The sequence below is a fragment of the Nasonia vitripennis genome, assembly GCF_009193385.2.
Source record: "Nasonia vitripennis strain AsymCx chromosome 1 unlocalized genomic scaffold, Nvit_psr_1.1 chr1_random0012, whole genome shotgun sequence".
Lineage (NCBI taxonomy): Eukaryota > Metazoa > Arthropoda > Insecta > Hymenoptera > Pteromalidae > Nasonia > Nasonia vitripennis.
The window spans coordinates 2,415,247-2,430,903 of NW_022279600.1; the positions used below are offsets into that span (position 1 = coordinate 2,415,247).

At 38.4% G+C, this 15,657-nt stretch overlaps 1 protein-coding gene across 13 annotated transcripts in view; it reads left to right on the forward strand.

Annotated features, from left to right (window-relative positions):
• LOC100114127 (double-stranded RNA-specific editase Adar) overlaps nt 1-15,345 on the forward strand; it is a 266,817-nt gene extending 251,472 nt beyond the window's left edge. For 12 of the 13 annotated variants that reach the window (XR_004345162.1, XR_004345160.1, XR_004345161.1 and 9 more), the window contains one exon: nt 15,030-15,345. Coding sequence is in view for 10 of the 13 variants with exons in the window: in XM_031921463.2 (XP_031777323.1) it covers nt 15,030-15,128 (99 nt within the window). In the remaining 3 variants the exon portion in view is untranslated. The remainder of the gene's footprint in view (nt 1-15,029) is intronic. The other variant, XM_031921471.2, reaches the window with a different exon arrangement.
• Nucleotides 15,346-15,657: the final 312 nt, after the last annotated feature.

Sequence of the window (15,657 nt, forward strand, 5' to 3'; positions counted from 1 at the left end):
TGAAGGTCGTCGGCGTAAAAAAGATGTTTAATTGTACTACCGTCAAGTATACTCTGTAGGTCGTTAACATAAAGACTGAATAGTAGGGGTCCCAGGACAGATCCCTGTGGAACTCCCAGATTGGTTTCAAGCCGTTCCGAGGTACCGTTCTTATTTGAAATTACGATCTGAGATCGCCCCTGTAAATATGATTTGATCCACAGGAGAGCCGACCGTGAGAACCCCAGCCTATTCAGCTTAGATAGTAATTTGGAAGGTGAGATGGTGTCAAAAGCTTTGCTGAAATCAAATAGCAGCATAATCGTCACCTTCTTCTTGTCAACTGCTATTCGTATGTCGTCGGTCAATTTTAATAACGCTGTTTGTGTACTGTGGTGTTTACTAAAACCGGCCTGGAAGGGATCCAATATTTGATTTTTATTAAGATACTCCGTGATTTGGATGTGAGCGATCTTCTCAAGTACCTTTGAGAGGAAGCAGAGCAGCGCAATTGGACGAAAGTCGGTGACATTGGAAGGAGCGCTGGTCTTCCTTAGAGCAATTAATTGTGCCTGCTTCCAGATACTCGGAAAGACCCCCTGAGCGAAGGAGCAGTTAAATAGATTAAGAATAAACTCGCCAATGAGTGGGAGGGCCTTGACGACCACCCCGCATGGAACACCGTCGACACCCCTCGCTTGCGAGGAAAAGTGTGAAATAGCTAGGACGACGTCGCTCATATTGACTGGACTGAAGGTGAAGCCTTCCTCGCTTGCAAGTAAAATAGTGTCCATTGCATTGTCTATATTTTCGAGGGGTGATGCCGAGATTCTCGCGAAGTGCTCATTCAGCTCACCCGGCGTGAAACCGAAAAACTCCTCCTCCTTACGCCCAGGTAGGAGGCCGAGATGACGCATTACCTTCCAAATATTTCTATTCTCATCAAGAGCGTCTGAGAGCTGTTGGCGAAGGAAGGATTCACGCTCTTGAACAGAACGCATGTCGACCTCATTGGTGAGTCGAAGAACCTCATCGAAAAGCTCCGCTCCCCCTGTGCGTTCATAGCGCCTGAGTGTTGCATTGCGTTTATCGATGAGAATCCTCAACCCTGGTCCAGACCAAAGAGCATACTTTTTACGCGGGCAAACCGTTTTCAACGGCGCCAATTCATCAATAGCTAATGTTAGATTACACCGGCACACAAAATAAAAAAAGTTGTCTGCGCGAGAAATCAGACCTATCTATCTTTATGTTTTTCGGGTCGCTGAATTCGAATATAAGGTCAGTTAGGCCCCATCACGTCGGGGTCAAGGTCAGTTGGAGGTCAAATTAAGAAGAAAAGGTTTAAAAAAAGTAAAATCCCATATATTTATGTTTTTTTGGTCGCGGAATCCAAATCCGGAATCAGTTTAGCCCCATCTCGCCAGGTTCAAGGTCAGTTCAAGGTCAAACTGAGAAGAAATGATTAAAAGAAATAAAAATGTCATACATTTATGTTTTTTTGGTCGCTGAATCTGAATCTGGGGTCACTTTTACCCGATCACGTCAGGTTCAAGGTCAGTTCGAGGTCAAATTGGGAAGTAACGGTTAAAAAAATTAAAATGCCATATATTTATGTTTATTTGGTCGCTGAATCCAAATCCGGAATCAGTTTGGCCCCATCACGTCAGGGTCAAGGTCAGTTCAAGGTCAAACTGAGAAGAAACAGTTTAAACCGATTAAAATGTCATATCAAAACTTTACAAAAATGGAAAAAGATACCGAAAAATTGTAAAAAATCTTATTTAATCACATAATATCTTCCTTGTGTACAGAGAAAAGTTGCTTTCGTTTATATTTTTTTCTTATTTTGCTTTTTTTCCACTAGCTTAGTAACTCTCGATGTCTTTCTTTACTCCTTTTTTCTCTTGTAACGAACTCTTTGTACTTCAAATGACCTATGCAATAGGTTTCTTTTTCTCTTTTTGTTATATGTTTTAATGTCTCTCTTCAGTGTCCAGCAAAAATCTGCCATCATGTTGACATTCAATCTTCCTTGGTATCGATTCTCCATTACACTTATATCTTGATGAAATCGTTCTCCCTGTTCTTCACTGACATCTCCTAGATTAAGAGGGAAGTAATCAAGATGGGAATGTAAGAAATGCATTTTATAACTTATCAAGCAACCCAAATTTTTGAAATTCTCCAACATTTGTTCAACTAGTTCCTGATAGTTCTCACTCTTTTTATTTCCCAAAAAGTTCTCACGAACAGTTTTAAAACTTTGCCATGCAGCTTTTTCTAGGAGATGTCAGTGAAGAACAGGGAGAACGATTTCATCAAGATATAAGTGTAATGGAGAATCGATACCAAGGAAGATGGAATGTCAACATGATGGCAGATTTTTGCTGGACACTGAAGAGAGACATTAAAACAAATAACAAAAAGAGAAAAAGAAACCCATTGCATAGGTCATTTGAAGTACAAAGAGTTCGTTACAAGAGAAAAAAGGAGTAAAGAAAGACATCGAGAGTTACTAAGCTAGTGGAAAAAAAGCAAAATAAGAAAAAAATATAAACGAAAGCAACTTTTCTCTGTACACAAGGAAGATATTATGTGATTAAATAAGATTTTTTACAATTTTTCGGTATCTTTTTCCATTTTTGGAAAGTTTTGATATGACATTTTAATCGGTTTAAACTGTTTCTTCTCGGTTTGACCTTGAACTGACCTTGACCCTGACGTGATGGGGCCAAACTGATTCCGGATTTGGATTTAGCGACCAAATAAACATAAATATATGGCATTTTAATTTTTTTAACCGTTACTTCCCAATTTGACCTCGAACTGACCTTGAACCTGACGTGATCGGGTAAAACTGACCCCAGATTCAGATTCAGCGACCAAAAAAACATAAATGTATGACATTTTTATTTCTTTTAATCATTTCTTCTCAGTTTGACCTTGAACTGACCTTGAACCTGACGAGATGAGGCCAAACTGATTCCGGATTTGGATTCAGCGACCAAAAAAACATAAATATATGGCATTTTAATTTTTTTAAACCTTTTCTTCTTAATTTGACCTCCAACTGACCTTGACCCTGACGTGATGGGGCCAAACTGATTCCGGATTTGGATTCAGCGATCAAATAAACATAAATATATGGCATTTTAATATTTTTAACCGTTACTTCCCAATTTGACCTCGAACTGACCTTGAACCTGACGTGATCGGGTAAAACTGACCCCGGATTCGGATTCAGCAACCGAAAAAACATAAATGTATGGCATTTTAACTTTTTTAAACCTTTTCTTCTTAATTTGACCTCCAACTGACCTTGACCCTGACGTGATGGGGCCTAACTGACCTTATATTCGAATTAAGCGACCCGAAAAACATAAAGATTTTTTTATTTTGTGTGCCGGTGTTATTGTTAAGGGCATTTAAAGCGCCCTCCAGATCGGTTTCAATGGAATTCATGACTGTCCAGTCGCAACAAGACAAGAGGTCGACAAGAGTAGATGTATCAATGCTCTTGTAGTCACGGTAACAAAAAGGCTCTTTCACTGCAGTGGGAGAGTAGATGTCGAGCGAGACATCTATGACACAATGCTTGCCGAAAGTAGGCAGCCACTCATTCCTAGAGTCCAGGATCGTGTCGTTTTCGTCGGTCATGATTAGGTCAATCCAAGAGTGAGTAGATGAGGTATGATGCGTGGGACCATGTCGGATTATCTGAAGAGATAACTCCTCAGTTAGACGCTTGATGGTGGCAGCGTCATCTGAACCAGATAGTAGGTCTGAGTTCAGATCACCCATAATGATTTTATGACTAAAATCACCGCATAGGTCCTGCAGGACACTAAAAAGGTCCGAGTCCTTTTGCATCGGAATTATTGGAGGTCTGTAGACAACTCCGAGCAATACTGGAGGTGAGTCGCCCCTCTATACGCTACAGAAAAGGTACTCTGGAATTCCAGGTTTACCTATACCCAAAGTGTCAGATGAAGCGAGCTTTTTAATTTTCAACCCGTTGCGCACAAAAAGGGCAACACCGCCTCCATTAACATTACGATCCTGCCTGATGATAGTATATCCCGCGACGTCAACGAGGCTGTCATCCACAATCGGACCCAGCCATGTCTCCGCGAAGCCAAAGACGTCGTACGACGGATGCTCCGTCAAGTAATTCCGGACTAATTCAATGCGAGCCCTAATTGAGTTTACAGTGAGAAAGACCGCCCTTAAGCATCTCCTAGCCTCTGGCGCATTGTCGAGAGGCCTCGCCAGTCATGTGGAGTGTGCAGTTGATGTCGAGGGCGATGTTGATGATGATGAAGATGATGGGCGATGATGATGATGATGATGAGAGAGAGAGAGAGAGAGAGAGAGAGAGAAACGGGTGTGTGTGCGTGCAGTGCGGGTGCACGAGGGAGATCGCTGTACGCAGTTCGGGGCGTATGTCTCGGAGAGTGAGAGAGCGCGAAACAAGGGGCATACGCCTACCGCACGGGAACGGCGTCCGTAGCGTCGAAACCCAACGTCTAACGGCGCTGAGGAATTGGCCACGCGCCTCGTGGGATCGAGAGAAAAAGAAAGAGCGAGAGGGAAAACGGATCGTCAGCGGAGCGACCAGCACCTCGTGCATCAACCAATGGAAAGCCGCGGCGTAGCGAGAAGCGAGCAGGAGAAGCGGCGCGCGCGCGTGTGCTCGCCGACAGAAAAGAGAGGGGTGGGGTAAGAGAGAAGGTCTCTGCCGGTGCGGTTCGACTAGACCGAGCGCTGGGTCGGCTGCCCGTGAGACGCGAGGTGAGGCTAGAGTGCTTCGCGCCGTTTAGGTGCGAGAGCACCGAGGCGGTGCGAGAGAGAGAGAGAGAGAGAGAGAGAGAGAGTGGCGCATGGAGTGGGTATTGCATAGAAGGCGTATGCTACTGCTTTGTAGGACAGAGTTGGGTAAATTATAGCAAAAAAATGGTAGAAAATAAAGTGGGCTCTTCTTCTCTTTCTCCCCACGTGCTCCCAAACGTACGGCGACTACGGCGAATCCTCGAATTAATACATAAATTCAGGTGCATCGAAGGCGCAAGGAGGTCGCAATTAAAATAATAAATATTATTTATTATTAGTATAATAACGTACGCAATTTACCCTGCCGGCTGCCATGCTGCCACGCGCCCCATGAAACATGGCTTATATTACTACGTTAATATAATTTTTCATGTAATATTTTTTTAATTTATAAATTTAATATCATTATATTATTATATTCAACTTAAATTAAAGACTTCGATGTTATTCCCTTAAATTATTGTATTAGTTTACAATTATTTATAGTATTAACGAATAAATAGACAGAACTGACATAGTAACTTTGATAAACGCGCCGTAATATGGCAACAGATCCTGTATTAGATATATTAGAAAACCGAGTTAAAACAATCACAATGTCATATATCTGTTTTATAACTATAACAACCAATCTAAGCAGTTCAATTTACGTGACATCAACATCTATATTATATCGCGCATTTTTTATGTTAATTCGTCTCAACGAAATTATAGATAGAAAAGAATTGAGATCAATCAAACGATGTCAAGTTTATTATATTTAATCGTAATGAAGCGAGGAACAACTCACAAGATAACTACTACGCAACTTGCCATGCCTTTAGGTCACGCCGTAGTTCTTTTTTAATTTCGTTGCGGAATATATGAAACTCACCTAACCTTTTACTTTTCTAAAGTTAATTTTTTTAGATTTTTCAAATCAATTCATTTGATAGTCAGATTTCGATCTAAAGAACATCTAAAAACTATGACTGACACCATGACGAACATTTCGCAATTTTCGATTTATCGTCTATAGTGATGTAGTTGTGTCTTGACGTTAAATTTAGTCCTTTTTCTCTGATCTTTTGTCTGTCGTAAATATAATCTAATCCCTTCGGTATTATGTTTAATACATTACATCGCATCAAAATAAATATATTATTTTAATAACTACACAATACTACTCAATAACAATATATTCTTCGAATTAAAAAATGGCTTCAAACTGGAAATGCCATTGCTGCTTGCGCGCGTCGGCGGCTGGTCCGCGCCGACGGCTGTACTGCGCGTGAAGGCTGGTGCGCTGGACTTCTCGTTGGCTCAGATGGTCTTAGTTGGTCCAGATGGACTTTGTGGGCCGAAGGTCGGCTTTGATGGTCCAGGCGGGTTTCGAAGATCGGAAAGCGAGCTGGCTTGCTGGTGATAGAGGCCGTCGCTTGATTCCCTTTTCTTTGCAAAGAGGAACTTGCAGCGAAAGCTAACTGCCTTGAATATCTGTTTTTTCGGCTTTGGATTAATTTTTATCCGCCACCTGGCGACGAGTCATTCTTAATCGTTTTGCATAATCGTAATGGATCTTTATTTTTGGTATAAAATTTGATCGTATCGAAACGTTTTCAATCTGTTGCAATACTCTTTATATTGTCTGAAATTCGCTGGATCATGATGTAGTGTTATCGTTTTTAATCTAGATTAATTTAATGGTTCTTAACATATAATATTAGTAGAAGATTTTAATACTTTTTAATTGTTTATTGTTCAATACAATAAAAATGTCGTAAAAATGATAAATGTGAAAAACTTTGAGTGATTGTGTTGGAATGTAAAATAATGTGGAAATTAAAAATTAAAAATAAATGGCAATAAAATAATGTTCTATTGAATAGTTTCGCGCGTTCTGGTGGACATATTTTTATAATGCTAACGACTTTAGACGCACTTGGCACGTTATACTTATAATGTTTTGACAAGTATTACTTTTATAGGTTAGGGATTCATTTATATGCACCCCTTTTCCGACCAACCAATCAGATGACGAATTCGTGCGTACGTGACAATCGCGCATAAAAAGAAACAATCACTTAGATGGTCAGACATACATGGTTAAAAACTGAAATTAAAATTGGTTATGTAACAACAATTGATCTAGAACCGTTCACATGCATAAGTAAAATTGTTTAGGTACGCAATTGGCCATGAAGTTCATCGGAATTCCGTACGTTTTATTATTTACAAGCGATACACTATCTAAATGTTATGAAAATATTATATTATTGGCCGTCATATTGGTCTCTCAATGGTTAGCCCAACGAATAAGCGGATTACCATATCTTTTAGAATAAAATAACAAATACGGGTAAAAGCTTTAGTTTCTATAAAATTTTAAACATTATAAAATAAGTTTACAATAGAGGGACCGGTAAAGTAAAATGTACGTAAAAAAATAAATATCAAAAGGTATTGTACTTACTCATACCACCTCGGCGTGTTTTTCTCTTTTTTCTTGGTACAGCGCCATCGTCATTGGCATTGTGATCGGGGTGAACTGGCAATACAGGTTCGATGAGGTTTTCAAACCTTGGCACGTCGACGACGTCACGACGAATTCCTCTGCTTGAGGTTGGATTAGTACGTTGGGTTCGGCGGGATCTTCAAAATCTGGCACGTCAATAACTTCCTCTCCTTGAGGTTCTATTGGTGCATCAGGTTCGGCAGAATTTTCGGCAACTCGCCGATCGGGAATCTCCTGTGGCTCATGATCGTCGGGGTCACCGATGGCCTGTTCAGGGCGTCGTAAATTTTGATTACGGCGTCGAGACCTGCCTCGTCTGCGTGGAGCGGGACGTTCATCAACAACAGCAGGGTGTTCTGCGTCGGTAGCAGGGTGTGCTGCCGCGGCCACAAGTTCTTCTGCGTCGGCAGCAGGGTGTGGTGCGTCGGCAGCAGGGTGTCTTGCGTCGGCAGCAAGTTCTTCTGCGTCGGCAGCGGGATGTTCTGCATCATGTTCTTCGTCGATTCGCTCAGGAAGTACGTTCTGATCCCTGAGTCGAGGCCTTCCTCGCCTGCGCGGAACGGGTCGTTCTGCGTCTGCATCGACATTGGCATTGCGACGAGGCCTGCCTCGAGGCCTCCTTTCAACATTGTTCCCTGCCTGATTTTGTGCTGCAGCATTTACTTGACGCCTTCGTCTAACGCGAACTATTGGTTCAGCTATGGGCTCAGGAAGTTGCTTTGCATCCCTGACTATAGCAATAAATGTTTTATATATTATATATTGGCAAAAATATACATGTAAGTAGCTTAAAAAATCGTGCATTTCTAGCGTATTTTAAAAAGTTTGAATTTTTTGAATAATTTATAATTTAACACGTAACGAATATAACTATTATTAGATTGTTGATCGACTTTAGTGCTAAAAATAATAATTTTAAATATAAAAATGTTTAATTATATTGTACACGACTTCAAATGCGATCAGTTACTTAAGGTGAGAGTACAGCGATTTTTCTCACTTTGTATAGGTTAAATTTTATATTTCATACATTTTGTATATTATATTTTTATTATATATTTATATTATATTTTTTTATAAATAAATTCAAGTCAAGGATTGATGTTAATCATTCTAATAAAGATAATACTAATAGATACTTATTACAGAGAATATTTGTAATCTTACCTCGGTAGAGTCGGTTTCTTCGCCTTACTATGATATCATTTTCAAATGCTCCGCCTTTAATTAATACAATATAATCAGTTAAATATTTATAAATTTGAAGACTATGATCGCCTGTTCAGGGATCTCAAATTTTGAGAACGAACAGTGTCATAGCCTATTATTTCAAAATTAATTGTGCTCGTATAGACCAGTAGAGTCATTCTAACATCTTTTGTAGTATTAACTTAATAAATTGTTAATAACCGTTAAACTCTTATTTGTGACGTTATATCAACTGACATTATAACATTGTAACACATACCTATAACATAATTCTGTAAGTAATAAATATATTATTATCAATTTTTACTAATCGTGGTAAGGTTATGTGATTACAATCAAATATTATTTTTATAGATCATGTATAATATTAAAATTTTTAATCATTTATTAAATGTAAAATACTGAAAGTAAGAAAGATATTTTAATAAATTTAATAAATTTAATTTAATTAAATGGATTAAACCTGTCATTGCCACATTATTTTCACCGATTTCAAGGACATTAAAATAGATTGAAATAGATTAAATGAAATTGTTAGTGATAATGCGGATCGAAAACGATTAAAATTAATGCTAAAAATAAGCATTAATTGCTGTACGATTAAAATGTATTAAAATTGATTCTTCTAAAATAATTACGAGGATTAGAAGTATTAAGAACAATTAAAATGTAATTTAAATTAATCAAACTTTACCCTTTTTAATCTTCAGCTATTAGCAGAGTGTACAGGGTGTCAGATGACAAGGTACAGGTGGTGCGCTTCGTGGTTTTTTGTGTCTAGGTGTAGGAATAATTCGAAGGCGGTGTCTGAAGGTGTACAGGGTGACCGATAACGAAGTGTAGGGGGTGTGCTCGTGATTTTTTTATGTCTAGACAAATACATCATACGAGGACGGCGTCTAGGTGCACAAGGTGGCCGATGACGAAGTCTAGGTAGTTTGTACTTGGTTTCCGGTGTCTAGGTGTAGAAATCATTCGAGGGTAGTGTATCAGAACAATAAATAATTTCATGTTAGTGATAAAAATATTACAAAAAAACCATGGTCGAAAGGTGCTAAAGATGCTTATATTTTATTTTTAGGAGAAATATGAAATACTCAAAAAAATTTACTGAAAAGGACTAAAATCTCTAAAACAATTAACTTTTGAAAAAGTAAAAGGTTAGGCGAGTTTGATATATTCCGCAACGAAATAACAGATAACAAAGAACTGAGACTAATCAACCAGTCAAGTTTATTATATTTAATTATAATGAAGCAATAAAATTTTGTTTGGTCAATAAAGGGCTTACTTAACTTAAAGTTAAATTATATAATGATCAATTAGGAACAACTCTCAAGATAATTACTAGGTAACTAGCCATGACCGTTTCATTTTGTTTATTGGTGTACAACTAAAATTTTATTTTTATTTATTAGAATGTAACCTTTTACTTTTTCAAAAGTTAATTTTTTTAGAGTTTTAATGACAATTGATTTGTGTATAAAATATTTGTGTATACAATATACACAGCGAAACTTGAAATGATAATAAGTATCAAAAATTTTGGTGCACAGCCCTACTGAAAAAAATCAGATGACAATAAACTGACAATCAACTGATAATCAGCTGATAATCAGCTGATAATCATGCCAAAACGTCAGCTGATTATCAGGTGATTTCGGCTCAGTATTTTTAATAAAGCTGATAGTTATAAATATGCGTTTATGTGAGATAAAATGTTGATGATAATCAGGTGATAATGAGGTGATAATCATTCAAAATTTGTAACCTTTAATATATTTATTATAAGTTGTTTAAAATAAGTAAAATTTATAAATTTCAAATAATGAGGGCCAGTATTGGTGTTACCATCAGGATGATAACACGAAAACTCTGGCTGTGAGCTCCAAAATTTTTATTTTTTAACAATTAAAAAAAATTTGTTTAAATTAAATTATTGAAAAACAAAAATAATGTTTTTGTTTTTCGAGCTGAAAAATAATGATTATCAGCTGATTATTAGTTGATTGTCATCTGATTTTTTTCAGTAGGGAGAACATCGCCACGAACAAGACGATCACTGATTTTTACGGTGATAGTCTTTGTGAAAGACAATGAAGACAACAAGATGGCGCACGCAGCTTTCACATGTGCGGTATCATCATTTTTGAAGTGACCGTCACTGTCTTTTGGCTTATCGTCGCGCGGGATCGCGATGCGTATTTACGTTTATTTATGTTTGTGCATTCATTTATTAATTTTGCGCTCAATAGTGCTTAGTATCGATGTAAATAATACAAAAATAATAGATTATAAATCATTAGTAACAAGTATACCTTGTTTTACTACTTCAATCAACATTGTTCAAGATATAGCTACTAGAAGCTTAGTATAATATTTTTTGTAAAACATGCACGATTTCCGCGTTTTTTAGACCTATAAAAAGCGGTCCTAATATAAGTAGTACCCTGGCACCATAGTGAATGATAAAACTGACCTTGACACGCACCCGAGCCACTGTGGAGCTCAAGGTGGAAAATGACTCTCCATGGTGCCATTTGAACTTTCGAGAGAGTCCTCACTCTCCCTTTTTCTATCCAAAGTGCCTCAGATTTTTCGAGACACTTTAGAGATAACCCCAGAAGTAATGTCAGCATGTGTATCTTTCTTTCTTCTTCACTCGATTCTTCTTCTAATTTTGCTCTGTGACTAATACGTACATACATACAAATTACAGAGTATTCAGTCGATAATACAATAGATATATAATTGATATTATATTTAGATTTGTTTTCATTTCTGTACATTTTGAAAATAAGTATACAAAGAAATAGCAAAAAAATTGATTGTGTAAGTGTGCGAGATATAAAGCATGTGGAATGGAATAAAATGAGATGAAAGAGTGTAGGTGATTGTGTGAAGATTATGTGTTTTCCAGTTCTAAGAAGTATTTTTTAGCTAATTGTTCGACGTGTGAGATGGATATTATGTAGCGAAGGTGTGATGGAAGCAAGTTCGAGATATATTAGGCGCTTATAAAAAATGAATTCTTTAGCGTCTTCGTTTTAAAAGCCGGGATGTCCAGGGGGATCACCTCACCCCTCACAGGCGGAGCGCGACGTGGAAGTCAAAGAAGGCTAGAATGTAGGTGAGCACTGATGTGTTAAAGATTTTTCTTAAGAGCAGGCCATAAAGTACTTTCTACGCCGAGCGGTGGTAAGACATTGCAACTCACGCCTATAAGGGGAGATGTGCTCGTCCCTCCTTACACAATAGATGTAACGGATTCCCGTGTTAACAAGTCTCTGGAGTTAAGTGTCTAGTTCTTGGGTCAGGTCGCAGGATACTAATGAACAATAGTCTATAATGGGAAATACGAGCGCTTGCACAAGGTGTTGGCGCAGCTCAAAGTTGGTACTCTTCCGAAAGAAGTAAAGCCGGTACATCAAAGAGTGAGCACGTTTACATATTTGTATTACGTGCTCTTTCCACGTAAGTTTGGAGTCAATCACCAACCCCAAATTGCGCACAGAGGATTTATAGTCGACCGGGCTCCCCCTATGTTGATGTAAGTGTTAGCAACAGTAGATAAAACATGTATGTAGTAGGAAGAGCCTAGGACGATTGCCTTAGATTTAAAGACATTTAATCTAAGGTGATTTTGTGTAGCCCAGCCCATTTCATCCTTTCGGCGTTAGCACTCATCTTGACAGAACCAGAATCGAGCTCCTCAAGGTGGCATTAGCTGTATATTTGCAGGTCATCTGCTTAGATTAGATAGGACACATCTGAATCTAGACAGAAACTTATATCGTTGATGTACAAGGCGACCAACAGATGATCCGAAACTGATCCCTGTGGGACACCAGTGCTTAGAGGTAGAAAGGTGAAGAGTTAGTTGTTGTCACAAATGACGGTCTGCTTTCTTCCCGTGAGGTAAAATACAAGCCAGCGAATAACCTGCTTAGAAAAGCCAAAAGAGGATATCTTTCTGAGTATGCTGACGTAACACACAGTATTAAACGTCTTGCTGAAATCAAATAAAAGTAGAAGAGTGACCTTCTTTTTATCTATTCCAAGCCTGGCATCATCAGTCAACTTAATAAGCCGGGCTGTGTGCTGTATCCAACGCGGAAGCCTGTTTGAAAATTGTCAAGGTGAAGTCTTGTTTCGAGATACTCAGAGACTTGTCTGTGCACCAGTCACTCTAGCGCCTTGGATAGAAAACAGAGTAGAGAGATGGGGCGGTAGTCAGTCAAAGCTGTTGGAGAGCTGACCTTATTTAATGATCGTACCAGCGACGTCTTTCAGGCAGAGCCAGATACTTAGGAATCATGAAGATATATATATATATATATATATATATATATATATATATATATATATATATATATATATATATATATATATATATATATAAAAGGCTATAAGGAAACATTCAGTGTGTTTTTTATCAAAAAATGCGTTGTTTAAGAGCTAAAACTCATTAAAAATAGGCAAAGAATGCAAAAATTACTTGAAACCCCAACTTTGACCAGCTATAACTCGAAGCCAAGTCAAAGAATCGCGCTAAAATTTTTTTCGGAAACCAGGGGCATTCTATAGAACATATATATAGCGTTTGGGACAAAAAAATGTTCATCTTTGATTTCACAGAGAATCACCCCATGTGTGTGTGTGTGTGTATATTATATATATATATATATGTATGTATATATATATATATATATATATATATATATATATATATATATATATATACATATATATATATATATATATATATATATATATATATATATATATATATATATATATATATATATATATATATATATGCGTGTGTGAATGTGTGTGTATGTCTGTGTGTTTTTTTTCTCTTGGAGAAAGAGGTATTAGGAAAAATCTTAGAAAGACCATAGCTGGCTTTGTTGTTAGAGTTGTCGGAACAACCCCATCCCCACCGTCAGCCGTGTGTCGGGTTTGCACCGACTAAACCCATCCCTCCTACAGCCAGGTAAAAAAACATCCATCCGTAAAAGGAAACGCCCTTCTTTGCCCTTACCGACCCTTAGTAAAGGTGCGCCTAGCTCCATCTTTTGTGCCCTTGAACCCCGCGGTACGACCGTCGGGTAGTGCTTCGCGGGGAGGCGAAAGGCTTGTTGCTCTCTTCTATTTGATGTGGTCGTCATCTCATCTTCTTCTTTCAGCATCGTCCGGGCGTCTACTTCTTACTGCATCGTGCAGTCGTCTACTTTTCTTCTGCTATCGCTATTTTTGAAGGCTCCTCTTTCCTTTTTCTTCGCCGTGTCCAGGGCGTGCCTGAATACAATGCAGCTGCCAGAGCCAGCTACATGTTTGCAGCCTTGTTCCTTTTGTCCATCTTTGCAGAGAAAACAGCTTGCTTCCATCTGGCATTGCGCTATGCGATGATCGGCTCCTCCACACTTATAGCACAGGGTCGATCTATCTACTCCATTACACTCATCCTTCCAATGTCCAAAGCCTAAGCACTTGTGGCACCGTACTACCTTTGCTCGTTTCCTAATCCTACAACTTACAAGGGCCACGCGGATGTGTCCATTTCTAGGAACTCCTCGGCCTCTCTCTAATTTGGTAGTAGTCCACGTCACATTCATAGCATGCATCTTTATTATTTCCTTTCTCGTGCTTTCTCCTTAACTGGATCTGTAGAACTTTAAGTTGTTTAGCACGTTCTTTGGTGCGTTTCACGTCATTTGGTGCTGACTGACAGTCCTCGATAAGCTCATCTGCTTTCTATTCTTTGTTATATAGTTCTCTTCTTCCTTGCGAACTTTTATGGCTTCTTGCCGCGCTTTTCTGTAGTCTGCTATTTGTGTCATTGACGAGGTGCTGTCTATACTCCCAGCACTGGCAATGCTCGCTAAACTTTGCATACTGGTCGTTCTTGATCCCAGAGATTTTCCTCCCAGGCGAAGCTCCGACACCTTCAAAAAGGACGTACTTTTTTCTTCTATCTTTCCTAGCTCTTTTAACGCGTTCGCGAGGCTCGTCTTTATCGGACAATGCACGTTACTCCTGCCTTTTGCGTACTTGGTTGTTCCGGTGATTATACCCTTCAAAATCTTGAGGTCTTCTCTTTGGCTCTTTTCTACAACCTTGTGAGTTTGGCCTGCCCTCAAATCCATGGAGCCTACGCCGGCCACCGGAGCTTTCACCTGATCGGAACCGTCGGTGGGATTTGGCTCTGTGGCCTTACCCACTTGAGGAAATGTTGTTTCTAACTCACTCATCATGTTTAATTTCTTTTCGGGGTTTCTTCTCCTATCCTGTATCCTAGGAAGGAGCCCTTTAACAAGGTGCTAGCATCCGGGCCAGATGCCCCTTTGTTATTTTAACGAGGTTGAGACTCCTACCCTGCTGCTTGCACAACAGGGCCCTGGGCTTGGGGCCGGCGTAGCGGAGTTGTATGTGTGTGTGTGCGCGTATATGCGTGTTTGTGTAATTTATATATACATACAGAGTAATGTGTTAATATTTATTTTTTCAGCTCGCAAAACGGCAACTGAAGGATGCATTCATTAGAGCGCAACTAGGTACGTGGGTCAAAAAGCCTATGGAACAGGATATGTTTGAAGTCGAGATCTAATTCCTGAAGACTATTATCAGAAAGCAAAAATTATTTGCTACTATTCTTACTTTACAAATTAATAAATTAATTTTGAAGTCAAATATATTTACTAGAAATTTACAATTATTACTGACTTACCGTGTTATTAAAACGATTTTCAATATTAATATTAGTCCATTATAATGTAGATGAGTAATTATTCACAGATAAAACAAAGACATTTTATCTTTTTAAATACTGAATAGATTCCTTTTGCATGTATAAAAACCACAAGTCGATCATTGACTAAACATCGTTGATGCAATAGGTTCTCATATGTTGAATCAAATATGAAAAACAAAAGTATAGATTACATTAATATTTTACTTTTTGTTTCGCTGATTGATATATTTTTATATATGATTGTTATCAGTATTGCTTTCTTCTAAGGAAGCCTTGAGATAGTAAATTTTAAAGTTTGTGTAAAAACATGTAGGAAGTGTGTTTTGATGCATATGTAGTCGAAAAATAGTGTTTTTGGAGAATGTCCGTACGGATGTATGTATAT